General features: G+C 40.7%; 1 protein-coding gene across 1 annotated transcript in view; it reads right to left on the bottom strand.

Annotated features, from left to right (window-relative positions):
* DARS1 (aspartyl-tRNA synthetase 1) overlaps positions 1-27,456 on the bottom strand; it is a 72,777-nt gene that overhangs the window by 37,913 nt on the left and 7,408 nt on the right. Inside the window, exons 3-4 of the mRNA XM_077830008.1 lie at positions 24,464-24,556; positions 16,205-16,307 (exon numbers count right to left, since the gene is read on the bottom strand). Coding sequence (XP_077686134.1) covers positions 16,205-16,307; positions 24,464-24,556 — 196 coding nt within the window. The remainder of the gene's footprint in view (positions 1-16,204; positions 16,308-24,463; positions 24,557-27,456) is intronic.

Genomic DNA, 27,456 nt, shown 5'->3' on the forward strand with positions numbered 1-27,456 from the left:
TCTTGTGTTATGTGAAGGAGTAAATAACACTTCCTTATTCATTTTCTCAACATCATTTGTGATTTTATAGACCTCTAGCATAACCACCCCCTTAGCAGACTCTTTCCCAAGCTGAAAAGTCCCAGTCTTTTAACCTCCCCTCATATGAAAGCTATTTCATAGGCTTAATTTTTGTTGCCCTTCTCTGTACCTTTAATTCTATTTTTTTTTTTCAAGATGGAGCAACCAGTATTCAAGGTGTGAGCATACCATGGATTTAATATAGTAGCATTCTGATATTTTCTGTCTTCTGATTTATCCCCTTCCTAATGGTTCCTAACATTCTGTTAGCTTTTTTGACTGCCACTGCACATTTAGCAAATGTTTTTAGAGAACTATCCGCAATGACTCCAAGATCTTTCTTGAGTGGCAACAGCTAATTTAAATCCCATCATTTTGTATATATTTAGTTGGGACTAATATGTCAAGGTGACAAAGAACTCTAACCATAACCCAACATAGCACTGTCCATGCCAGTGCTTTTGTCTGTGAAACTTATGTCGGTCACGGGTATGTTTTTTTCACACCCGACCGACAAAAGTTTTGACCACAAAAGTGCTAGTGTAGACAAAGCCTTAGCAAATGTACAATAATTCCAATTATTCTTTATTGAAATTAAATGTATATGCACACACATGAATTTCTATATGTATAGTAAATTATTTTTGTAACCTATGATACCAGTTGATTCTCACTTAGTACATACATAAGTAACACCACAGTATAGAATTTGAATGAAAAATACATTGATGTACCACTAAGGCAGCAAACATAAATATTTAAGAGTTTGGAAACTCCAAGAGTGATGTTTACTGACCACATTGTACATCCTCTATATTTCATGCTTTGTATTAACAATAATGTCTAAATACAGGTTAAAAGGAAAATATTTATAGAATATATATGAAATACAACCAATTTAACATTTAATTGGTTGGTTTTTTAGCTCTAATGTTGCTTTTTAGCTATTTACCTAGCACAGCTTACAAACGCTGCAGTCTTTGATAAAAGAGTTTGCAGGTTCCTTGCTGTGAACAAATGGTTAGTTACAAAAGTGCTGTAAAGCTTCTTAGTCTGGAGCCACTTTAAAAGCTCCACTACCCATTACTTTAAAGCCATTAAGTCTGTCAATCCTACAGTCTCCTTCTGCTTTAGCAGCTTTGCTCTAACCAAACAGCTGTGCAATTAACCGGGTGTGCATACAGAGGCACCACATCCATCAAGCTTAATGGAGTTTTCTCCTACATGTGCTCAGCCTTTCATTTACAAATGTTCATAACTTACTTTAAAATCAATTTATTTTTGTAACTACAAATCATATTCTTATTCATTTATGCCAGACTTCAAATCTATCATGCAAGTAAAAACTCAAGTCCTGAGCTGCGGCTGAGTTGTACTCAGCACAGTTGAGGAGAGAATGGATCAAAGATGACTTTAAGGCCTAGTCTACACTAAAAGTTAGGTTGTGAGAAATCCACATCCTTGAGCAATGTAGTTAAGCCAACCTAACCCCCAAGTTAAATGGTAGGTTGACTGAAAAATTCTTCCATCCACCTAGCTACTCCCTCTCGTAAAGGTGGATTACTATGCCAATCGGAGAACCCCTCGTGTTGACGCATGTAGTATCTACACTGAAGTGTGACAGCATTTCAAGTGTAGACAAGTCCCATGTTATTTCTCTGATCTGGGGTTGTGTGACACCCAGTGCCAATTAGAGCAATCTCAAAGAGGCTCTATTTTAAGAGTGTTGCTAAAAGTCCCAATGGGCAGTTCCAGCATGCAGAGATCACTGTTCAATAGAAGTAGCTATAGTTTAAGTTAAACACGTATCAGTATGTTTAATTAACAAGTGTGGTATTACTACTGAAAGCAGCTTAAAACTTGTCTATGGCAGAGCTCCCCCTGGTCAGGTGGGAACTTTTTGGTAAAATTCCTTAGTATTCATACTGCTTACCTGAATCAGCTACACAAACACTGACCAAAACTGTAACTACTTCTATTAAACCCAACAATATTTGTGCACATTACATCAGCAGTTAATTCAGTTAAGTTACAAGATGTGAGAGCATCTGAATTAGAATACAAAGGAAAACACTGATTTACACAGGATTCACAACCTTTTAGTCTTTATGTCTATATAAAGCTGTTTTACAGAAAACAGGACCTCTGTATGACAACCTACTCCCTTACTCTACACCAGTGGCTCTCAACCTTTCCATACCTCTTTCTGGATTCTGATTTGTCTTGCATACCCCCAAGTTACATCTCACTTAAAAACTACTTGGTTACAAAATCAGGCACAAAAATACAAAAGTGTCACAGCACACAATTACTGAATAATTGCTTACTTTCTCACTTTATCATATAATTATAAAATAAATCAACTGGAATATAAATACTGTACTTACATTTCAGTGTATAGTATATAGAGCAGTATAAACAAGTCATTGTCTGTATGAAATTTTAGTTTGTACTGACTTCATTTCTGCTGTAGACTGTTGTAAAACTAGGCAAATATCTAGATGAGTTGATGTACCCCCAGGAAGACCTCTGCGTACCCCTGGTTGAGAACCACTGCTCTACAATGTAACTTTCTTTCCTCAAAGCTGACAGAAAGTTGAGTTGCTACAATGGCCACTACATGTCTTAGATTTCTCTTTGTTATCTGTACGTCTATTAATCTATACTTTCTATTTTAACATTTATCAGTGACTGCATTATGGCATCACTGCATGATAACATCTTTCACCAATAGCTTGAGATGGCAAGCAAAAACCCACAATAGCCACTTTGCAGTGAATCACTTTCTCTTAGCTGCTGTTTTGAACAATGGTCTCATGAACTAACTGTAAGAAGCTAGTTTACTGAATAGTTTACTTTAGATAGAAAACAAAATATTTTTAAATGTAAATATTTATATATACTTATATATTGTTCTATTCCTTTGTTTCCATCACTACCAAAACTATTGTGTTTAGTGTAAAGTGGTTGGGAAAACTAGATATTTGAATGATTATTTACTAAATTATAAAAGTATAAAAGTCCACCTTTAAATTAGACCCAAGAAAATGCAATTGGGATATTTAAAACTGTCATGTACCTGACTGTTAGTGATGATTCAAAGATACAGTTCATTTGCAAGATAGATGTGTTCAATATACAGTGCACATTTTATCCAGTTGAAAGTATGAAAATTTCTTCAACCAATAAAATATTGGCTAATCACAAGAATAAAATTATGTAAGATGGATTTATAAAGTATTTGCTATGTTCAGACATTGCACAAATACAATTTTTAACCATAGCTGAGCCTCTGAATCCAAGTTTAGCAGGAAAGTTCATTCAGATTCTCAGGATTTTAAGGCCGAAGGGGCCATTATAATAGTCTCATCTGATCTACATAACACAGGCCACAGAATTTCACCAAGTATTTCCTGCATCAAGCCCACAACTTCTTAGTAAAACAGAGCATATCTTTTATAAAGTCATCTGATCTAGTTTTAAAGACTTCAAATGAATCAACCACATCCATAGGTAAGTTGTTCCAATGGTTAATAACTCTTACTATTAAAATTTGCACCTTATTTCTAGTCTGAATTTGTTTAGCTTAGCTTCCTATCATTGCATATACTATCAAAAATCTTCTCCCCATGTAGGTACTAATAGAGCATGATAAAGTCACCTCTTACCATCCTTTTGGATAAAGAGAAAAGGAGTACTTGTGGCACCTTAGAGACTAACCAATTTATTTGAGCATAAGCTTTCGTGAGCTACAGCTCACTTTTCGAAAGCTTATGCTCAAATAAATTGGTTAGTCTCTAAGGTGCCACAAGTACTCCTTTTCTTTTTGCGAATACAGACTAACACGGCTGCTACTCTGAAACCTTTTGGATAAACTAGACTGAGCTTCTTTAGTCTCTCACTGTAAGACAGGTTTTCCAGACATTAAATCATTCTTGTAGCTCTTTTCTGAATTTTCTAATTTGTCAGGGTATGTCTACACTACGAAATCAGGTCGAATTTATAGAAGTTGGTTTTTTAGAAATCGGTTTTATATATTCGAGTGTGTGTGTCCCCACAGAAAATGCTCTAAGTGCATTAAGTGCATTAACTCGGCGGAGTGCTTCCAGAGTACCGAGGCTAGAGTCGACTTCCGGAGCGTTGCACTGTGGGTAGCTATCCCACAGTTCCCGCAGTCTCCGCTGCCCATTGGAATTCTGGGTTGAGATCCCAATGCCTGATGGGGCTAAAACATTGCCGCGGGTGGTTCTGGGTACATATTGTCAGGCCCCCGTTCCTTCCCTCCCTCCATGAAAGCAAGGGCAGACAATCATTTCGCGCCTTTTTTCCTGAGTTACCTGTGCAGGTGCCATACCATGGCAAGCATGGAGCCCACTCAGGTAACCGTCACAGTATGTCTCCTGGGTGCTGGCAGACACGGTACTACATTGCTACACAGTAGTAGTAACCCATTGCCTTCTGGCAGCGGACGGTGCAATATGACTGGTAGCCGTCATCGTCATGTTCGAGGTGCTCCTGGCTGCGTTGGCCGGGAGCGCCTGGACAGACATGGGCGCAGGGACTAAGTTTGGAGTGACCTGACCAGGTCATTCTCTTTAGTCCTGCAGTCAGTCCTATTGAACCGTCTTATGGTGAGCAGGCAGGCAATACAGATTGCTAGCAGTCGTACTGTATCATCTTCTGCCAGGCAGGCAAGAGATGGGGATGGATAGCAGTCATATTGCACCATCTTCTGCTGGGCAGGCAAGAGATGAGGATGGCTAGCAGTCGTATTGCACCGTCTTCTGCCGAGCAGCCATGAGATGTGGATGTTATGCAGTCCTTCTGCACTATCTGCTGCCAGCCAAAGATGTAAAAGATAGATGGAGTGGATCAAAACAAGAAATAGACCAGATTTGTTTTGTACTCATTTGCTTCCCCCCCTCCCCTGTCTAGGGGACTCATTCCTCTAGGTCACACTGCAGTCACTCACAGAGAAGGTGCAGCAAGGTAAATCTAGTCATGTATCAATCAGAGGCCAGACTAACCTCACTGTTCCAATAAGAACAATAACTTAGGTGCACCATTTCTTACTGGAACCCTCTGTGAAGTCCTGCCTGAAATACTCCTTGATGTAAAGCCACCCCCTTTGTTGATTTTAGCTCCCTGAAGCCAACCCTATAAGCCGTGTCGTCAGTCACCCCTCCCTCCGTCAGAGCAACGGCAGACAATCGTTCCGCACCTTTTTTCAGTGCGGACGCCATACCAAGGCAAGCATGGAGGCCGCTCAGCTCACTTTGGCAATTAGGAGCACATTAAACACCACACGCATTATCCAGCAGTATATGCAGCACCAGAACCTGCCAGAGCGATACCGGGCAAGGAGGCAACGTCAGCGTGGTCACGTGATTGATCAGGACATGGACACAGATTTCTCTGAAAGCATGGGCCCTGCCAATGCATGCATCATGGTGCTAATGGGGCAGGTTCATGCTGTGGAACGCCGATTCTGGGCTCGGGAAACAAGCACAAACTGGTGGGACCACACAGTGTTGCAGGTCTGGGACGATTCCCAGTGGCAGCGAAACTTTCGCATGCGTTGGGGCACTTTCATGGAACTTTGTGACTTGCTTTCCCCTGCCCTGAAGCGCATGAATACCAAGATGAGAGCAGCCCTCACAGTTGAGAAGCGAGTGGCGATAGCTCTGTGGAAGCTTGCAACGCCAGACAGCTACCAGTCAGTTGGGAATCAATTTGGAATGGGCAAATCTACTGTTGGGGCTGCTGTGATGCAAGTAGCCCACGCAATCAAAGATCTGCCGATATCAAGGGTAGTGACCCTGGGAAATGTGCAGGTCATAGTGGATGGCTTTGCTGCAATGGGATTCCCTAACTGTGGTGGGGCCATAGACAGAACCCATATTCCTATCTTGGCACCGGAGCACCAAGCCGGCGAGTACATAAACCTCAAGGGGTACTTTTCAATAGTGCTGCAAGCTCTGGTGGATCACAAGGGACGTTTCACCAACATCAACGTGGGATGGCCGGGAAAGGTACATGACGCTCGCATCTTCAGGAACTCTGGTCTGTTTCAAAAGCTGCAGGAAGGGACTCTATTCCCAGACCAGAAAATAACTGTTGGGGATGTTGAAATGCCTATATGTATCCTTGGGGACCCAGCCTACCCCTTAATGCCATGACTCATGAAGCCGTACACAGGCAGCCTGGACAGTAGTCAGGAGCTGTTCAACTACAGGCTGAGCAAGTGCAGAATGGTGGTAGAATGTGCATTTGGATGTTTAAAGGCGCGCTGGCGCAGTTTACTGACTCGCTTAGACCTCAGCGAAACCAATATTCCCACTGTTATTACTGCTTGCTGTGTGCTCCACAATATCTGTGAGAGTAAGGGGGAGATGTTTATGGCAGGGTGGGAGGTTGAGGCAAATCGCCTGGCTGCTGGTTACACGCAGCCAGACACCAGGGTGGTTAGAAGAGCACAGGAGGGCGCGGTACGCATCAGAGAAGCTTTGAAAACCAGTTTCATGAGCGGCCAGGCTACGGAGTGAAAGTTCTGTTTGTTTTTCCTTGATGAAACCCCCCGCCCCTTGGTTCACTCTACTTCCCTGCAAGCTAACCACCCTCCCCTCCTCCCTTTAATCATTGCTTGCAGAGGCAATAAAGTCATTGTTGCTTCACATTCATGCATTCTTTATTCATTCATCACACAAATAGGGGGATGACTACCAAGGTATCCCAGGAGGGGTGGTTGAGGAGGGAAGGAAAATGCCACACAGCACTTTAAAAGTTTACAACTTTAAAATTTATTGAATGCCAGCCTTCTTTTTTTTGGGCAATCCTCTGTGGCGGAGTGGCTGGTTGGCCGGTGGCCCCCCCACCGCGTTCTTGGGTGTCTGGGTGTGGAGGCTATGGAACTTGGGGAGGAGGGTGGTTGGTTACTCAGGGGCTGCAGTGGCAGTCTGTGCTCCAGCTGCCTTTGCTGCAGCTCAACCATACACTGGAGCATACTGGTTTGATCCTCCAGCAGCCTCAGCATTGAATCCTGCCTCCTCTCATCATGCTGAGCTTCAGCCCTGTCTTCAGCCCGCCACTTACTCTCTTCAGCCCGCCACCTCTCCTCCCGGTCATTTTGTGCTTTCCTGCACTCTGACATTATTTGCCTCCACGCATTCGTCTGTGCTCTGTCAGTGTGGGAGGACAGCATGAGCTCAGAGAACATTTCATCGCGAGTGCGTTTTTTTTTCTTTCTAATCTTCACTAGCCTCTGGGAAGGAGAAGATCCTGTGATCATTGAAACACATGCAGCTGGTGGAGAAAAAAAAAGGAACAGCGGTATTTAAAAAGACACATTTTATAAAACAGTGGCTACAGTCTTCCAGGGTAAACCTTGCTGTTAACATTACATACATAGCACATGTGCTTTCGTTACAAGGTCGCATTTTGCCTCCCCATACCGCGTGGCTACCCCCTCAACCCTCCCCCCTCCCTGTGGCTAACAGCGGGGAACATTTCTGTTCAGCCACAGGTAAACAGCCCAGCAGGAACGGGCTCCTCTGAGTGTCCCCTGAAGAAAAGCACCCTATTTCAACCAGGTGACCATGAATGATATCTCACTCTCCTGAGGATAACACAGAGAGATAAAGAACGGATGTTGTTTGAACGCCAGCAAACATACACTGCAATGCTTTGTTGTACAATGATTCCCGAGTACGTGTTACTGGCCTGGAGTGGTAAAGTGTCCTACCATGAAGAACGCAAGAAGGCTGCCCTCCCCAGAAACCTTTTGCAAAGGCTTTGGGAGTACATCCAGGAGAGCCACGAATGCCAGGGCAAAGTAATCCTTTCACATGCTTGCTTTTAAACCATGTATAGTATTTTAAAAGGTACACTCACCGGAAGTCCCTTCTCCGCCAGCCTTGGGTGGGTTCAGGGGGTACTGGCTCCAGGTCCAGGGTGAGAAACAGTTCCTGGCTGTCGGGAAAACCGGTTTCTCCGCTTGCTTGCTGTGAGCTATCTACAACCTCATCATCATCATCATCTTCTTCGTCCACAAAACCTGCTTTCGTGTTGCCTCCATCTCCACTGAAGTAGTCAAACAACACGGCTGGGGTAGTGGTGGCTGAACCCCCTAAAATGGCATGCAGCTCATCATAGAAGCGGCATGTTTGGGGCTCTGACCCGGAGCGGCCATTCGCCCCTCTGGTTTTCTGATAGGCTTGCCTCAGCTTCTTAAGTTTCACGCCGCACTGCTTCGGGTCTCTGTTATGGCCTCTGTCCTTCATGCCCTGGGAGATTTTGACAAAGGTTTTGGCATTTCGAAAACTGGAACGGAGTTCTGATAGCACAGATTCCTCTCCCCATACAGCGATCAGATCCCGTACCTCCCGTTCAGTCCATGCTGGAGCTCTTTTGCGATTCTGGGACTCCATCATGGTCACCTCTGCTGATGAGCTCTGCATGGTCACCTGCAGCTTGCCACGCTGGCCAAACAGGAAATGAGATTCAAAAGTTCGCGGTTCTTTTCCTGTCTACCTGGCCAGTGCATCTGAGTTGAGAGTGCTGTCCAGAGCGGTCACAATGGAGCACTCTGGGATAGCTCTCGGAGGCCAATACCATCGAATTGTGTCCACAGTACCCCAAATTCGACCCGGCAAGGCCAATTTAAGCACTAATCCACTTGTCAGGGGTGGAGAAAGGAAATAGATTTTAAGAGCCCTTTAAGTCGAAATAAAGGGCTTCATCGTGTGGACGGGTGCAGGTTTACATCGATTTAACGCTGCTAAATTCGACCTAAAGTCCTAGTGTAGACCAGGGCTCAGTGTCCTTTTTGAAATGCAAACACCAAAACTAGACATAACAGTATTCCAGGAATAATCTCACCAATGCCATTTACAGTGGTAATACCACCTCCCTAATTCTACTCAGTTGTCCCTTGCTTATAAATCCAAGGTTTGTGTTAGCTTTCTTAGTCACTACATTGCACTGGAAACGCATGTTCAGCTGGTTATTTGTCAACCCCAAGTCCTTTTCAGAGTCACTGCTCTCCTGCACACAATCCCTGATCCTGTATGTGTGACCCACATTCTTTGTTCCTGGATGTACGACCTTGCATTTGACAGTGCTCAAGTAAACCAGTTTACCATGTGGTCCACACTGCTCTGTAAAACTGACCTGTCCTTATTACTTATCACTACAATTTTTGTGTCATCTGCAAACTTTATCAGCAATTTTATATTTTCTTCCAGCGCATTGATAAAATATTGGATATCAGTATTGATATCCAATATCAATATCTTTATCACTCCGTTCCAGGTGAGCCAGGAACAGATCCCTGCAGGACCTAACAAGAAACATGCTGGTCAGATGATGGTTCCCCATAAATAATTACTTTAAGAGGTCTAGCAGTTAGCTAATTTTTAACTCATTTAATATGTACTGCATTAATTTGTTAATATCAGCCTCATGGAAAGAAGTACGAACTATTCTATAAAGAAAAACTATACTATAGTTAAGGTTTCGATCTTAGGGGCATTCTAAAATCAAAAAGTGGCAAAGTTAAAATTGCACACACATCATTAACTATGTATGTTCTTTCCCTATTATCAGATAGAGTATAGTTTTTTTCTACAAACTGATATACGAACTTATATAATGTATTTTTTTATTCTTTCTGCTTTATCAAATTTCATTGTCATAATGGTCCAGACTAATTTTAATGACTTAATATTTTATATAAGGACTTCTTTTCTCTATGCTATTTACTTTATTTTATTAGCATCCACAAATTGTATATTTTCATTTCCGTTATCACCTCTGATGCAATTTAGGCAATGGGGAAAAACACTATTAAGTTAATTTCCCTGAACACATTAGGCACAATTCAAGGAGTGAAAGTTAATTATGAAGCTTAATTAACATACATAAATACATATGTGGTCTGTGAATGCCAGCAGATTTTCACTTCATATTTTTACTTAATCTTCAGCATTTTTAAAGTATTGGGTATTTTCCATTTAGCTGAGTTTTATAGATTCACTTTGTCTTCTATACACAATAATAGTGTATTGCACACTTGCAAAATACAATTTTCAGAGATTTATAAATCACACAATTAGGGACCAATGTAACTCCCACTGAAGTCAACAGGAGTCTTTTCATTGACTTTAATGGAAACTGAATCAAGTCTATAATATTCAAGGAGAGTTTTCACTGGAACACTCAGACATTTTTGCTCAGTGAGGACTCTTCCTAGGCCACATTTAAATTGTATTTCTTGCCACTTCAGAGCTACAGATATTCAAGATAAAGTTGCAAGAATTTTCTGTGAAACGTTTTCACCCCATTCTAATCATACTCAGATGTGGAAAAAAACTGACCTTCAGGGAGAGGCCAATCCTGGAAATTTTCAGCAAATTACACGTGGCTGAACATGGTATTAGAATGGAAATTCTTATGCAACCTTAACTACAGTTGTTCTTGATGGCCTGCTATAATACTAAACTACAATTTACAATAACCAAATCTAACCAACTTTCCTGGAATTGGAGTCAATACCTCATTTATGATAAGGCAGCAGTAAATGCTGATACAGAACCTTTGATTGCGATGCCACTGAGGATTGCTGCACCAGCAGTTTTAATCATGCTGATAAAGTCAGAGGGGAAAAATAGTCATCAGCAGTAGTTTTATACTCTCATTAGCTCATTCAAACATGCAAGGTGTGCAACCCTTTCATTATGATGGATAGAGCCCAACCAAATTCACAGTCCATTTTGGTCAATTTCACGGTCATACGATCTTAAAAATAGTACATTTCAGGATTTCAGATATTTAAATCTGAAATTTCAAGGTGTTGTAATTGTAGGGGTCCTGATCCAAAAAGGAGTTGGGGGGGGGGGGTCACAACGTTATCAGGGGGAGGGGAGGGGTTAGTACTGCTACCCTTACTTCTGCACTGCTGCTGGTGGCACTGCCGTCAGAGCTGGGCAACCGGAGAGCGGCATCTGCTGGCCAGAAGCCCAGCTCTGAAGGCAGTGCCATCAGCAGCAGCAGTAGGGATGGCATAGTATGGTTGTGACACTACGCCCCATATTCTTCATAGAGATATTATTATGATATGATTATGGCATAACTATGATGCATTTTATGCAAGATAGGTCATGTGAGATATTGAAAAGGTTATGATTTACTGAATATGATTATCCTATTTGTATGCATGTATCATTTTGGTATCTGAAGTTAGGAATATTGTCTATGCATCTATTACAAATGTGTTTACACCTGGGGAACGCCGACTAGGCAGAATGCCATCAGTCTAGAAAGCTGGTTGGGAAGGGCCATTAGAGAGAACAATAGGTCTTAGAAGAAGATAATCTCCCACCGGGGAGCCTACCTAAGAATGCTACAAAGAGCCTTCAAGTCATGGCTGCTGTGACCCTTCAGGGATATGTGACCAAGTCACCTGGTACTGGACTCCATCTTGGAATACCAGGGTTTTTCCACTGACCAGGCATGGGAACCAAGCTTGGACACAAAAGGTTCCCGCCATATGCGAAAGCTATTTAAGGCAGGGGAGTGACCTCATCGTGGTTCTTCACTGACTCCCCGCCCACAGAAACTCTGGGAAAGAGCAGAGGAACAAGGACGGAACTGGGAGAAAGTGCTGGACCCAGACTAGTGGGGGAATGGCCTGTGAAAGGAATACCTGGGGTTTTTAAGCTGCAAGCAACGGAAGCTGGCCCCTTAAGAATCTCTGCAACTGGCTTAAATCATCATTTAGGGTAAGAAGTTGCTATTCATATCCAATCTCTTTAGTATATTAAGCTCAGATTGCATTTTTGTTTATTTGCTAGGTAATCTGCTTTGATCTGTTTGCTATCCCTTATAATCACTTAAAATCTATCTTTTGTAGTTAATCAATTTGTTTTTGCTTTATCACAAACCAGTGTGTGGGAGTTATAACTTGGGGCAAAAAGCTGCTGTATATTCCATCTCCACATTGAGGGAGGGGGCGAATTTCATGAGTTTACGCTGTACAGATCACTGTGCAGCACAAGACTGTATAATTTTGGGTTTACCCTCCAGAGCAGGGTGTTTGTTCACTTGAGTAGCTGGGCAGTTCCTTAGCTGAAGCCTTCCCATGCAGAACGGATCTCAGCATCTCTACTTAGCTGCAGCTGGGTGTGTCCCTACCTGTATGTGTGCTGGAGGGAGCTTGAGGGCCTGTCACCATCAGTGCAGTGTAAAGGGAGCCCAGGCTGGTGGGTCAGGCGGGCTCAGTGGTAACCCAGTTCCAAGTGGCACCTTGGGGGAAACCCATCACAATGGTATTTCCACCCTTATTTCTGCGCTGCTGCCTTCAGAGCTGGGCCTTGGTCAGCAGTCACCACTTCTGGCCGCCCAGCTCTGAAGGCAGCAATGCAGAAGTATGGGTGGCATAGTATGGTATTGCCACCCTTACTTCTGCACTGCTGCTGGCTGGGCGCCCGGCCAACAGCCACTGCTCTCCAGCTGCCCAGCTCTGAAGGCAGCACAGAGGCAAGGTTGGCAATACTGTGACCTCCTTAAAATAACCTTGTGACCGCCCTGCAACTCACTTTTGGGTCAGGACCCCCAATTTGAGAAACGCTGGTCTCCCCCCGTGAAATCTGTATAGTATAGGGTAAAAGCACACAAAAGACCAGATTTCACAGGCAAAGACCAGATTTCATGGCCCATGACATGTTCTTCATGGCCGTGAACTTGGTGGGGCCTTAATGATGGACATAGGAGCAATGCTGAAGAAGAGACCTTTCCCCTGGAGTGGTCGAAGAATAGATGATAATGAATGATGTAAAATGTTTCTAATTCCATTCTGAATGCATGTGATTTATTTACCCAGCTAAACCTAGCTCGGTCGCATCATTTAATTCCCAGCAAGATTTTTTTTAACCCATTTTTCTGGCTGGTTGAATGAAACAGAGGGGGGCCAACTTACTTGACCAGGGTTACACCAGGTCAGTAGCTCATTTTAAAATTAGAACCTAGAGTCTCTTATTTCCCCACTGCTAGACCACATGGCCTCCTGTGGTACAAACTGAGAAGTAGGGAAAAGCTCAGCAAAGGATTAAAACAAAACAAACAAAAAAATCACCACCACCTCCTACACCCTATACCTTCTGGGAAAAATAATTCGCAAAATATTTTGACTACAAATTTTAACAAATTACTAATTGCACTGGTTAACACCCTTGTTGGCAGCAAGAAGCTTCTAATGGAAATGGCAAGGAGACAAGTACCCTCCTTACTTCTACAGAGGGTCCACTCCAGAAATGGACTGAGTCTTTTTGGTGGGGAAGTTAGGGGAAGCTTGAACTGATATTGTTCATGGCACTGTGTATTCTCTGGACTTCAATTCCAGGGCTGTTAATCCAGCATCTTTTACAGACACTACATTGTTTTCAGCAATTTGTTTATTTTTTAAAAAAATTAAAAGCAGAAGTGTATCATAGCTCAATTTACAGTTGTTCAATCTCTTTTCAAAAGCGAAGATTAGACAGTCTTTCTCTAAACCAAGGGAATAATACTGCATGAAAGCTAAAGCATTTAGAATATATTATATTAACAGTATGTTAACACTTTTAGACCATAGCAGATTACAAAAGTTCTCATTTTTCACATGTCAATACCAAAAAGAGGAACTAGTATGTTTACTGCTTGTGAGAATTTTTACAAGAATCTCGTTAATCTGATATTAGATTATTTTTGTAAACCACAGATGTATCGTGTCACCAGATGTTTAAAACAGTTCTTGGACATATGCAAGCTTGCAGACACGGGAGGCAAGGCAACTCAGAGTCAAGAGTTATGGGTATTCCTTCATATATGTGAAAGTACTACATGAATGCTGAGGTCTACATGCTGCCACAGGGGAAAAGGTCAATTTAAATCTTAAATATTTTATGAGGTAAAAGACTTTTCCTCAATTCATATTTGGGTAGGATGAGACGAGTTGAAGGGAAGGAAAAAGACATCAAGAATGGGAAGGAAGCAATATCGTTATTATTAATCATTTATGTATAGCATTACATTTGCAAAAGGTAATGGTCACCGGCCCAAAACAATCTTAGCTGGCACAAGACAATGAAAACAACAGTTGAAGTAAGGTAAGATAAAAAGGGATTACTGGGAGGAGAGCAAGGTATGAAGGAGTCCTGGAATGAGTTTAACAGGGCTTGTGGGAAGGAGACTAGGAGTAGAAATGAGGATTGGAATTGATGGAGAAGAAATGTCCGACTCTTTGAAGCATAGGGAGCAGTATGAATGAAGAAAAAGACAAAACAATAAGCAACAAGGAGCAGGTAGCGCATAGGAAGAAATTAATAAAGTGATGACGGTAAGATTATGTATGACCTTGAAGGTGAGGAAAGGTGCTTGAATTTCGTGTGGGAAGGCTGTGTGGGATTAAAGAGATGAGAGGAGAACAGTAAGAAAGTTACACCAATCAAAACAAGTGACTGCCAGGGCATAGGTAAAATGGTTTTGAACATAGGGATAGTGAGGAAAATGCAGACAGTGCTAAGAGGAAGAAGTGTCAGGATTTAGCATGAGAATGCACACGGGGGAAGGAGTAGAGTGAAAAATCAAAAATGATACAGCATTCTGAGCCTGGGCAATGGGAAGAATAGTGGAGCTGTATCTATGGTGATTAGAAAGAAGAGGAAGACAAAAATTGGGAGGAAAATAAGAAATTCAGTTTTATAAAGACTGAATATGAGATAATAGCAGGACATCCAACCGGAGATGCCTGAGACAGAGCTGAAGATGCAAAACTGGACAAGGCTGGATGCCGGGCTAGAAGGGTTCATGCAGGATTCATTGGCATAAAGTAAGCCACCGGAGCGGAGATCATCATATAAACAGAATGCAGGAGAGAAAGCCCTTTTTCTTTCAAAGTATCTATTAAGTACTGGGAAGAAACTAAACACAGGCTGTCACATGGAGACACAGAACACTTCACTTTGGCTCCTCAACACCTGTAAACATCATGTATCCTGCTGGTAGTGCCAACACTAAGTGCCGCCAAACAACAAACACTGCTGGCTCTGTTTTCCCGTTGCCTTGCATCTAGTCACCAGAAGCACTGTTCTAACCTTCTAACTCTGCTTCTGGGAGTCTATGGTATAATGAATCCCCCTCCCCCCTTTCCCTAACACATCAAAGGCTTTCACACTCTTACAGCTAATTACTGGGGGCTACATTCCCAGTCACATGGGTAGTGCCAAGAACTGAACAGAAGCACCTCAAGTGCCACATGTTAAACATATTACTGATTGGTTCTATATTTTAACCTGTGGACATTCAGCTAAAAGACTTGTAAGTTCAAAAACTTCCATTATAAAATCACCTTTTCCACACAGACATATAAAGTAGCAGATGACCCAAAACTTGAAAGTCCAGTCAGGCTTAAGAAAGGAGTGCAAGGAGAAAAGACCCCTTTAACTCACATTCATCATTTTAGCCTTAATAATACAAGCCAAATAACTAAATGTAAACAGCTATAATATACTTGTTAATTGGAAACAAGTCTAATCATTGCCAAAAAAATTTAAAAAGATTAAAAGCACAGCTTGAAAGGGACAACAATAAAGAGTAAATTAGACCAATTAGGTTCATAAAAGCAACTCTCAACTTTCGCCCACTCACTAATCAATTTGCAACATGGAATTTCTTCCAAATAAAATATAATTCAGAGCTTATATTTATTCTAGCTAAAAAACATTCTACTAGGCTGCAGATCTGCTACTTAAGGAAGATAAAGACTGAGCATGTGTGCACATCCCTGCCCCTCCCCCACAACACGACATAAAAAAAGTGACCCACTATGCTAACCCTGGCAGGCTTTTTGTTAGCTGGCTTGGAAGTAAACGTAGGTTGTCTGTGAAGAAAGAATGCTGCTTCAGCAGTTCAGAATGAATTTCAAGCCTCTGTTCTATTTTATCTTTTGTAAGTGTAATGTATTCAATGCAATAGTGAACTGACAATTTAAATAACTACATTTTAAAACAAACGAAGCATTGATGTTAATGTGTGAAAATGGTCCCAACCCCTTGGAGTCATGGTTCCCACCATTGTTTACTTTGACAACAGGATATAATTGCTTACTTACTTGGCAGCAAACTTTACCATCTGCTTGCTTGCATGGTCTCCCACAGCCACAAGAGCCTGGACATTAAACTGCTGCTGACGTAGGACTAAAAAACACTGCTTCCCTGAATAAAAGGAGAAAAAAATGCAGGTGTATTAAGGCCAAGTTACTCAGGATCTTTGTGAATGAGAAATGTTTTACTACTTTAAAATTAAGCTTGAGTTTTAACACAAACAAAACAAGGTACATATGCACGTGCATCCGAAATTTCAGATAAGACAGAATGATCTTATCTCTAATGGATGAAAAAAAAAATTTTTTTTTCTATAAATAACAATCTTTTTTTAAAGCAACTTGAATAAGATCACTGATATTTATACAAGATAGAAAGCTGGGACTGAAAACTACAAAACACAAGGTCAGAATGGGGTTGTATAAATAACTACAGAGCATATCAGTATTCACTGATCTTTGATAAAGTTACCCTTTTTAATTTTCTGACACTTTCCAAACAATTTATTTGTGAGAATGGCCCTACTGTTACAGTTGCAGCTGTCTTTTGACACTGCTTCTAAATCTTAATTATTTTTAAATACTAGAAGTTTATTCATAAGTTTTACTTTTCCTGAAGTTTCTCCCACTTTTATTCCCCAAGGTTTCACTTTACATGAACTGCAGATAAACCAGGAGTCTTCTCTAATCTATGACAGGTTTCAGAGTAACAGCCGTGTTAGTCTGTATTCGCAAAAAGAAAAGGAGTACTTGTGGCACCTTAGAGACTAACCAATTTATTTGAGCATGAGCTTTCGTGAGCTACAGCTCACTTCATCGGATGCATACTGTTTATGCATCCGATGAAGTGAGCTGTAGCTCACGAAAGCTCATGCTCAAATAAATTGGTTAGTCTCTAAGGTGCCACAAGTACTCCTTTTCTTTTCTCTAATCTATATCACTTTAGAATAAGTCAAACGGTCTCTCTGTCCCTCCCCTCATCCTAAATTTATTCAGTTACTGCCAAAATTAAAGAATAAATGAAGTGAAAGGCATCTAGGTCACTACAGACTTGCTATGACAATCACGGAGAGCAAAAAAGTCTTGATTTTACATCATAGGGACTAAACATCAGCGTGTACACACACACACAAAACGAGAAACAATATTGATTCTGGAGGCGGACAAGAACCTAAACAGTTAAAAACCTGAGGGAAATTCCAGAAGATCAATTTATTAAATCTGTAATTTAGGGAATAGATAGCAAGACAATGGTAGTCGTTTTCACAGAGTACAACAATGCAGTTTGTTGATTTCTGAAATATGTCTCTCTCACTCAGTGAGGTGAACCCCCCCACCTCAAACCTATTTAATTGACAGTTACAACAACCTGGCATTTCTTTTCACACTTTAAATGAACATTTACTTAATTTAATTTAAGCAAAGTTTATGATTTTAATTGCATTTTGTTCAGACAGAGCGTTAATAACATACATTCCATTGTTTTAACATCATTTGACAAGATGCGTCAACACCCTTTTAATACTCAGCTCTGATTCATAATGATACAGCAATATTTCTATTAAATTGTTAAGAGTGCACCTGCAAAAAGCCAGATGCTTCCCTAAAAATTATCATTGTCCAGTTCGTTAGTTACCTACACTGCAGAACACTAAAATCAACACATTGTCTATATGTAAGGGGGTTTTATGGTTTGCTGTATCCCTAAGGGCAGCTAATCAACAATAGGAACCCTTACGGGTGTCCCTCTGCTTTCGCCACCGTAGGTTTCAACTGTCTGGATTCTTAGCCGCTAACTGGTGGTGCCTTCACCTAACTGTTTATGATAGTCCAGAACCTACCTTACTTTCCTGTATGGTTTCAACTATCTCCAACCAGGTACTTATCCCCATGACTAGTCTGATACCTGGTGAATACACTATTCTGACACCTCCGTAATGGAGAACCCACAATCAAGGTACACTTTATTTACAAGGGGAACTAGAGAAAGCATATAAAGGGAAGGGGAAGACCAATTTGAAGTGGGTACATCTGATTTGCATTGCATACTCCAATATTCTCAGTTCAAATTATGCATAAAAGGACTTCAGAATTAGAACTGCAGATTTAATTTGCAATAACGTAGCTCTGACATGCAGCATCTGATACACATTTTGTTTGAAAGAAACAAAGCAGACAATGCTAATATGAAAATGAAACGAGCACCAAACAGTACTTAAAAAGTTAACATCGCAATGATGTGAACACTAAAGACGTTTTATCCTATTAGGTTGACCACAGAAGTTCTACTCAAAGTACTTGAGATTTTCAGAAAACAGATCACAAAAAAATTCCATACCTCAGTGATGGGAGGCGAAAACAAAGGAGACAAGTAGGTATGTAGGGATGAGCTTAAGCAAACAACATTAAGAGACTGATGTAAATTAAAGTTTTCACAGCTTTACAGTTAAACAGAGCACTGCAGAGGTAAATGTACTGTAGTTTTTGTTTATAAAATATGCCTCCGCAAACTAACAGTACAAAGACAAATCTGCTTCTTTTCAGTGATATATCTATCAAAGATAATCTTCCACAGATAAATTATCCTTATCCCACATCCATCAAATATCAGTGTTTTGTAAGTGTTAATTTTTAGTAAAAAAAGAACACACCAATATGGAGTTGCAAACAAAGAAAGGTGATCAGATAGAACAGATATTGAGCAATGTTGGTTTCGGGTTTAAGAAAAACACACAGTTCAGAACGGATATATAGTAATCATACTAGTAAATATTCGAGGAGAGGATGGCAAACTAAATAGGAGGACATTGATTTGCACAAGTTAGAAACAAAAATTTAGCAGTTTTACTAAAATCAAAAGTGAAAAGTTGTTTGCTACAGACTGATGGGAGGCTGCATTACAAAATGATTCCAAAATTTTTGTCACAAGTAATGTTGGTTTGGCTTGTTCTTATACTCCACAAAATGTTCTCTTTTCTCATATCAACTATTTCTAATCATGCAAATGATAAGTGATCAAACAAATTTCATGCTGGGGATTATTAAAACAGCACAGTTAAGAGAAAATAGGAAAAATCTGAACTTCTTCCAAAGGACTAAACCATGTGAAACAAAATATCAAAGAGGAGCCGTGATCATATCTAGTTCAAGATTAGATGCCTTTTGAGATGAGACAAAGGGAAAAGGAAAGCACCAGGATGCAAGAAAAATATTTAGGTTTATAGTTCTTTTCATGTATCAAAATCTTTTGATGTTCCTTAAAACTTAGAGCTTTAACAACCTACATTCAATCACTTTCACATGTCGAAATAAGGTTTGTCCCACAATAAGAACATCAGTGTTCAAATCGGATACTGTTATAGCCAAGAAAAAGCCTCACTAAAAATATGGGTAAAAAATAATACAGGGAAGCCCAATGCAAGAGATCCTACACAAGGAAAAAGGTTTATTTTGAACACTTGTTAGTTGGTTGCAGGAGGGGAGAGCCTAGGATTTACCTCAGCTAGCTAAAACCTATTACCTGCCCTGTCTACACTAGGATTTTAAAACATGTTAAAAACATATCTTTTTTCCTAGTGAAAATAAGGCCTTAATATCTAAGCTTTTTCCCATGTAAGATGTTCAGGCCCCCATCAGTGTATCACGGAAAAAAAAATCTTGCAATAAGCTGCTCCAAAAAATCTGGTTTCAATCTTCTAAGGTGTCATATTTTCTTATAAGCTTCTATATAATTACTGCATCTATCAAAACAGAACAAGGGCTGCAAAAAAAATTTAAATATTTTCTATTAAAAAAACTGAATTTTTGTTTGTTTAATGTCCACCCTACTCATTCTCCATTGGGGGAAAAAAATGAGAAAAGGAAGGGGGAAGCAGAACCAAAAGAATTGGCAACTGACAATTTTTAATTTTGTTTTGATGAAAAATTTCAGACAATTTCCACGTTGTTCGAAAAGCCATTTTTCTTTTTAAAAAAGCTTTTTGATTATAAAAATTTGACCAACTCTAAATGTAACATTGTATTCATTTGTGGATATAAAAAGACAAATAATAAATTATTCTTCTTTTCACTTGTGTTCTTCAACTTTAAGGACCCAGGACTAAGGGGACAGTTATGTCGGTGTAGCGAAGTTGGCATAACCCCATAATGTAGATGCAGCCAACACCAATGGAATGGGTTTTTCTGTTAGTATAAGAACTCTACATCCCTAAGCGAAGTTAGCTATGTTGACATACTACATCTACACTGGGGGTTAGGTGGCAATGTTATCATGGTCACGGATGTGTTTTTCACACCCCTGACTGACATAGCTATATTGACTTAAATTTTAAGTATAAACACTTGATTTGCCTGATATTCTGTGCCACTGGTAGCTCTTACAGCTTTAAGATGGCTTCAAAGTGAGGCTCAGAAGAAGGCCTGAGCACTTGATTTTTAGAACAGCTCACAGACTCCCCCAAACACCTCTGTTCTTCACACATCCTTGGCATTTCACCTCATTTCCATCAAGCCACATGGATGATTCCTTACGACGTGAAGGATGTGGTTTCTGAAGCCATTCCTCCAAGACATTCAGTTGTCAAAACAACAAAACAGGGCTGGATAGAGGAATTGTCACTTATATAAGTATCAAACCCAAGCTTCAGAGAAAAAATTAAGCTATTTATTGTAACATTCTCCTGCTTTGCGACATGGTAGGAATAACGCCCCCATAAGAATGAGAAGGTCTCATATTACACTTTACTGACAAAAGCTAGCTCTTCTCATAATCCTCCCTCTTCTCCAAAAGCCTAGGTAAATGAATGAGCCTCACAGCATGCCTTGTAAGTCAATAAATTGTTACCATTTCAGATCCAAGGGGAAGAGGAAGAGAAGATTAAGCTCCAACATTGAGAGCACTTCCTGGTAAAAACCCTACTGGCAATTCCTGCTTGTGTGACAGTCCTGCCAAGAAGCATTCTCTTTTCATCTAGCCAACAATGATCTTGCCTGAGGTAAAAGGTGAAGGAAGGGAAAGAACAAACAACCAATTCTACATATACTGGGGAGTTAGACATGCACTCTTGAACAAAGTACCACCATGCATATATTAAAGAAAGTCTTGAATCATCGTAATAGACTGAAATACACAAGAATAGAGTTTGACCCTTTTTATTTCATATTACAGAACTCTGTATTTGCATTCTCCTTGCCCACAAAACCTCCTTTGTGTTTCCAATTTAAATTAGCTAATTGCCCAGTTAACACCTCATTAAGATGCACACCTACACACTGATCAAAAGTTCTCTGAGGACTCCTATTTTTAACTTTTGGATTAAACGTTGGTAATAATAATAAATAACGATAATAAGAGCAGCCCTCTATCTCACATTGGTACTTTGGGGCTTAATGTTTGTAAATCCTACCAGCAATCTGAATTTACCCTCCCCTTTGTAAAGTCATTGCCTATGCAGTATCTATCCTGTGAATAAAATTTTAATAAAGAATAATAACTTACATATATAATGTCTTCTGTCTGAGGAGCTCACAGTGGTGCACAAATCATGAGGTCACCCTCAATACATGTTTTTTGAGATAGGCAGTATCCCAGTGTCCTATATGTAAAAATCTACATACTGAGAGGCTAAATAACTCCTGCGCAAGAAGTCTGTGGCAAAACCAATTACTACTCCTAGGAAAATTCTGCACCATTGTGCATGCACAGAATTCATGTCCCCCGCAGATTTCTTTGCTTTCCTGTCAGAAAGTCATTTTTCTGCAGGGAAGCAAAGGGAAGCTGCAAGAGCAGTCATGCACCACACACTGGCTGCACAGGTACATTGTTTCAGGCACCTGGAGCAGCTGGCAGAGAGGTAAATCACTGCAGGGCTGGGGACACCCCAGCCAGTGGCTCCTACCTGGAGCGAGAATCAGCCACTAGTCCCAGCTGGGCTGGAGAGGGCGGGACTTTCCTCTTCCCCTGCAAGGAGTGGCTGGGGCTGTGTCAGACCCACCCCAGAAACCTCCCCCAACTGAAGGAAGCTCAGCATCCTCTCCTGCTTCCTGCCCCCATCACTCCTCAGCTGCGGGGGTGAGGGGGTCACTGTACAGGGAACTGCTCCCCTATCTGCCCAACCCCCATGCATCCCGACCTCCCATACCCAGATACCCACGCCAAGCCTCACCCTGTACATCCAGAACCACCCTCACCCTCCATACCCGAACCCCACTGCACTGAACCTCAACCCCTGCATCTGGAGCCCCCTGCACACAGACCCCCTGCCACCAGACCCCTCCTTGCACCCAAACCACCCCCCACTGAGCTCCCTGGACTCAAACCCCCCATCCCAGCCTCTTGCACCACCCTGATCCCCCACATCCTGACCCCCCCATGCCACTGACTCCAATTAGCTGCAGCCGGACCCCCACCCCACCAAGCCCCACTCCCCCAGCACCCAGATCCCCCTCTGAGACCTCCACCCAGACCCCTCCGCTGAACCCCAACCACTTTCACCTAGAAGCCCCTATAGAGTTCCATTGCTCCTGCACCAGGAACCCCTCTACCGAGCCTCCCACACCTAGACCCAGCACTGAGCTGTCTGCACCCAGACTGTCCTGCACAGAACCCTCTCACCCCACACCTGGATCCCTCCACACCGGGCCCCTCCACACTTGGATCCTCCCTGGTTGAGCCTGCCTGCCCCACACCTGATACACCTGGCGCAGAACCCCAGATGTTATGGGGCAGGCCCAGGCCTTGTGCTGTATCAGGGTTGTGTGCAGCCTCACCACTGAGTCCATGTCCAGGGGGTGGGGAGGCTGCAAGGTGATCTCCCACCTGCATGCAGCCCTTCCCCATTGCCATGCTGAAGCCTCTGCATTTATTTATTGACAAATAAAACTTGCAGAATTTTAAAATATTGTGCGCAGAAATTTCAATTTTTTGTTGCAGAAGGCACTCAGGAGTACAATTACAGAACTCAAGACAGATCTCCCTAAATTTAACGTTTTTAAATGAGAACAAATTAAAACTTTTAAAAATTATATAAAGAGAGTCTAATTGTCTTAAGGTTATTTTCTGATCTGAGGGTAGGAATCTGACAAAGCAAGAGAGATTTTCTATTGGAAAACAATAGAACAAGAACAAGCTCTCTCTCCCATTTTCTCTCTCTCTCTTTTTTTTTTTTATCTCCACAGAAAGATTAACTAAACTGGTTTCTCAGGGAATTTCTTGGACTGAACTCTTCTCCCCTCTTTGCCTTCTGCATTTTTTCCTGTTCTCAGATTACTATCATGTGTAATTTCTGAGGACCATTTTCTTTATGTTCTTTTCTCCCGAAATCTGGGGAGGACCATCAACTGTCAACAGAATAGACAAAAACAGCTGAAATCGGCCCAACAGTTGTCAGTGTCTGATGTAACCTGAAAGGCCAAAGTCTATTTCAGCTTGCACATTGCAAACAGATCTCAAGGGAGAACTTCTAGTTCCAGTGAAGAAAAATGGCTGTCAGCCTTGTGTAACAGCCCACAGTCCTCAGGACCTATAGAGGACCTTCCCTGTCTCTCAGTTGAGAAAGGTGCTTTTTTTGTTTAATTTGAAGTTTTTTGGTAATCAAACTAAAATGGTTTTGTTTTCTTTACAGGACAAGATAGCAACAAAAACTAAGCCACAAGTTAATTATTCAGCTTGCAGAGTGATTTTGGTCTGTCCAGCGATTTGGAATGTGATTCAGTTTTACTTAGAAATCTGAATGTTTATGTAGCCGTGAAAGTATGCTTTAAAACAAACCTCTAAAGTTCAACTAAAATAGAATGACTAAGATTGTCTTTTTTTAAAACTCTTGGATACCTTTTGCCTATGAAGTAAACTTAGTAAAAGCAATGCTACATTCACAAAATGTGTTATTTCAACACAGATTCCAGTTTAACAAAGAACAACCTCAGAGTCTCTCTTCTCCCAAAGATTATACAGAGGGATGGGGAGGGGGAGATGGAGAGACTGCTACTGTCTCAAATTATCACACAGGGCAGCAAGATGGCAGCTCCAATACTCTAATTTGTATTGTTTTTACGATAACTAAAATTTAATTGTGAAATAAATGCCAGTAATTGTTTTGAAAAAGGATAGTGAAATTCTGGAAGCAAACTGATATTTTCTTGTGACACACACATAAGTAGTGGAAGTTTTATAATGTTGCTTCTCTCTGGTGAAGGACGCATTGTAAGGAAAATACAAAATACTCAGTTTATTGTAATAACAAAACAAGAAAAAACTTGAATGCATCTCACCTTTAGCTCTGCTTGTATGAATCCTGCCACGAACCCAAACCACTTCATCAGCTTTCTCCACTGTCAAGTCATTTATTCGAACCAAAACTCGATCTGTATCAAATGAAAGTTATTTTGGTATGTTTATCTTAATATAAATATTGTTTGTCATTGCATTCTAAACACTGTACTTCTCTACAGCACTTCTACATCTTTGTATGATAAAACCAAAACCATTACTAATTATTTACAGCATACTGGGTTTAAAAAGCATTAAAAACACCACAATCCCATTTGCAACATGCTATGAATTGTTTTGATCAACTAGCTTTAAGCTGGTTCAGGCTAGTTTATAGGTTGACTTGTAATTGTCACTGGGGACAAGGTCTAAATGAGTTTAGAGATTAGAAGTGGTGTAGGTAGAAAGTCATGCTGGACATCAGTTTCTAAACTCTGTTAATTAATTAATGCATTTACAGCCCTTTGGAGACATAAAGCCTTATAAGAGGCAAATCATTTTGCAGGTAGGTGTACCTGCAAAAAAGCATGAACCAGAAACACTACAGAGCTATGGATCCATAAAAAATTCTACATGAGCAAACCCAAACTTATATAACTCCATACTGACACAGAGGGCCTAAATAACTTTAAAAATAGGTCCAGGGTGCTGTGGAAGAACAGGGCTTATGCTTTGAAAGTGCAATCTCTGTGTAACAGACAGTCTTTTACAAGTCTGACAATGATTGCTTTGAGTCAGAATTCCCACATTATACTTTGGGAGTTAGTCTCTTGGTCCTTTCGAAATCCCCACTAGACATGTTTCTGCATCTTTAGCTGCTTAAGTATCCAAAGAGGCTGGATTTTTAAAGGTATGTCTACACAGCCCATGGGAGTGAGCCTCCAAGCCTAGGCTGACAGACTTGAGCTAGCATGGCTAATGCTTGCACTGTAAAAATAGCTGTATAGACAGCACTTTGAAGTTGCAGCTCAGGCTCTTGAGCCTAAGGAAGGGGTGGGCTTCAGAGCCGGAGCGTCAGCACAAACCACACATTCAAAGCACTGAATATACAGCTATTCTTACAGTGCTAGCCAACCCGAGCTCACTCCCATAGGCTGTGCAGACATAACCTCCACGCCTAGAAATTTGTATACCATCTTTGGGCTGGTGCTGAAGTGCCATGTTATATTAACTATAGCCAAATGGAGACTGGGAAATAGAAAGGAAAAAATTCCAAGAATGAAGGAAGTGACACTAGAAAACCAAAAGTCATTCTGAAAATTAAGGCTTCGTCTAGATTAGGATATAAAGATGTGGTGTTAGATCACGTTAGCAAACATATGCTAACTAACATTATAAAAGTCCAAGTTCCTCCTAGGCTTTACCAGCTTACTAAGTGCTATACAGTGCACTGTCTACACTAGACTTCATAATGTATTCACTAACGTGGTCTAACGATACAAAGGACATTCATAAAGACAGTGGTTTAAGTGTCTTGATTAAAGTGCAATTTTGAAAGCAATGAATATTGCTTTTAAGTTTTAAGACATCACTAATTTGGAATGAAGAATGGAAAGTCAGTTAAGAATGAGAACTTCACTTACTACATGCTTCTGTGCATCTCAAAAATCTAAAGACCACATTTATTTATTTTTTAAATTCCTATAAATGGGAATTATGTGTGGCCAGTCAAGGGCAGAATATGGCCCATAAAGTAGCATATTAAAGTACTGGAGAAAATATTTGTAAAATAAGTCCACAGTTAAAGGGATTAATTTACCAGACAACTGACATTTCACACTGCTGCTAACAGTTAATACGGTAACTCCATGAGAGTAGATTTATTTCTACCTGTCTCCTCAATTGCACTTCTTCCTAATTTCTTGTCTGTAATTTTTCTGAATAATATTGAGCACTCACTTTTATTTTTAAACAGTATCTAATGTTCAGTTACAGTATAAGTAACATTTCATAACCCACAAATTCTAGCAACAACATCTAATCATTCATAGTTGATATGTGCTTAAAACCACTACTCATTAAAAGGAATAATAGTTTTTCTTTACAAGAGATATGTAACACCGGCAATCTAAGGTAACACAGAGCTCCATCCCTGCTTCTAGGCTTCTCCATTCAGTGGGATCCACCTTTTCCAAATACCAAATTTAATTTCCCTGACTAGAAACCCGATCACACCTACTCTGAGCTTCCCTTTCCATCAAAACTCTCCCAACGCTTGCTCACTCCAGGTTACTGTCTGCCATTCTGAACTCCTTTCTGCCTTTGAATACCTTTCAAATCTTGCCCTGCAATGGTATTATTCTCTATTGGTTTGGGATTTAATTTCTGGGAATTTAGTTTTTGGTTTGGAAAATTCTTTTTTCTTTTTGACAACGACGTGAGTACATTAAGATAGTTCTGGGTAATACATCCATCATTTCACCCAAAATTCTGTTAGCAACACATTCATAGTTGATTTGCAATTAGCACTACTCCTCCAAATAGAAAAGAGCTAGTCATTCCTTTGCAAATAATAGACACTAGAAACAAAAAGCTACAAAATGGAAGTACGCAGAAGACTCAAACAAAAAAATCTACCCAACTGGAAAGGGTGATCCGACAACAGCTCCCTATCTTCAAATTTCAGCACTGCTATTGCAAATATGCAAATAGTACAACCTCTAGTTTCCAGCAGTTCTAAAAGTTCGATATTTAGGCAGAACTAGAATTACCTTAATTTAAAACTGCAATGTTTCAAAGCTACAACTTTTTCAAGGGGCTAACGAAGACAGACTGATGTGTCACTCTTTTTACGAATCTCTAATGCATTAGACATGACCAGCAATCTGCATTAAATTAACATTTCTAAAAGTTTACTGTACACAATGGTCCAGCTTTCATCAGACAACTCACATTTTGCTATGAATTTTTATAAAATTCAAATTTCTTTTTAAACTATTTCACCTTACATAGAAAGGGTAATAAAAGAAGCTCCAAAGAGAGGAATAATAAAACA

Source organism: Eretmochelys imbricata, chromosome 11 (genome assembly GCF_965152235.1).
Source record: "Eretmochelys imbricata isolate rEreImb1 chromosome 11, rEreImb1.hap1, whole genome shotgun sequence".
Lineage (NCBI taxonomy): Eukaryota > Metazoa > Chordata > Testudines > Cheloniidae > Eretmochelys > Eretmochelys imbricata.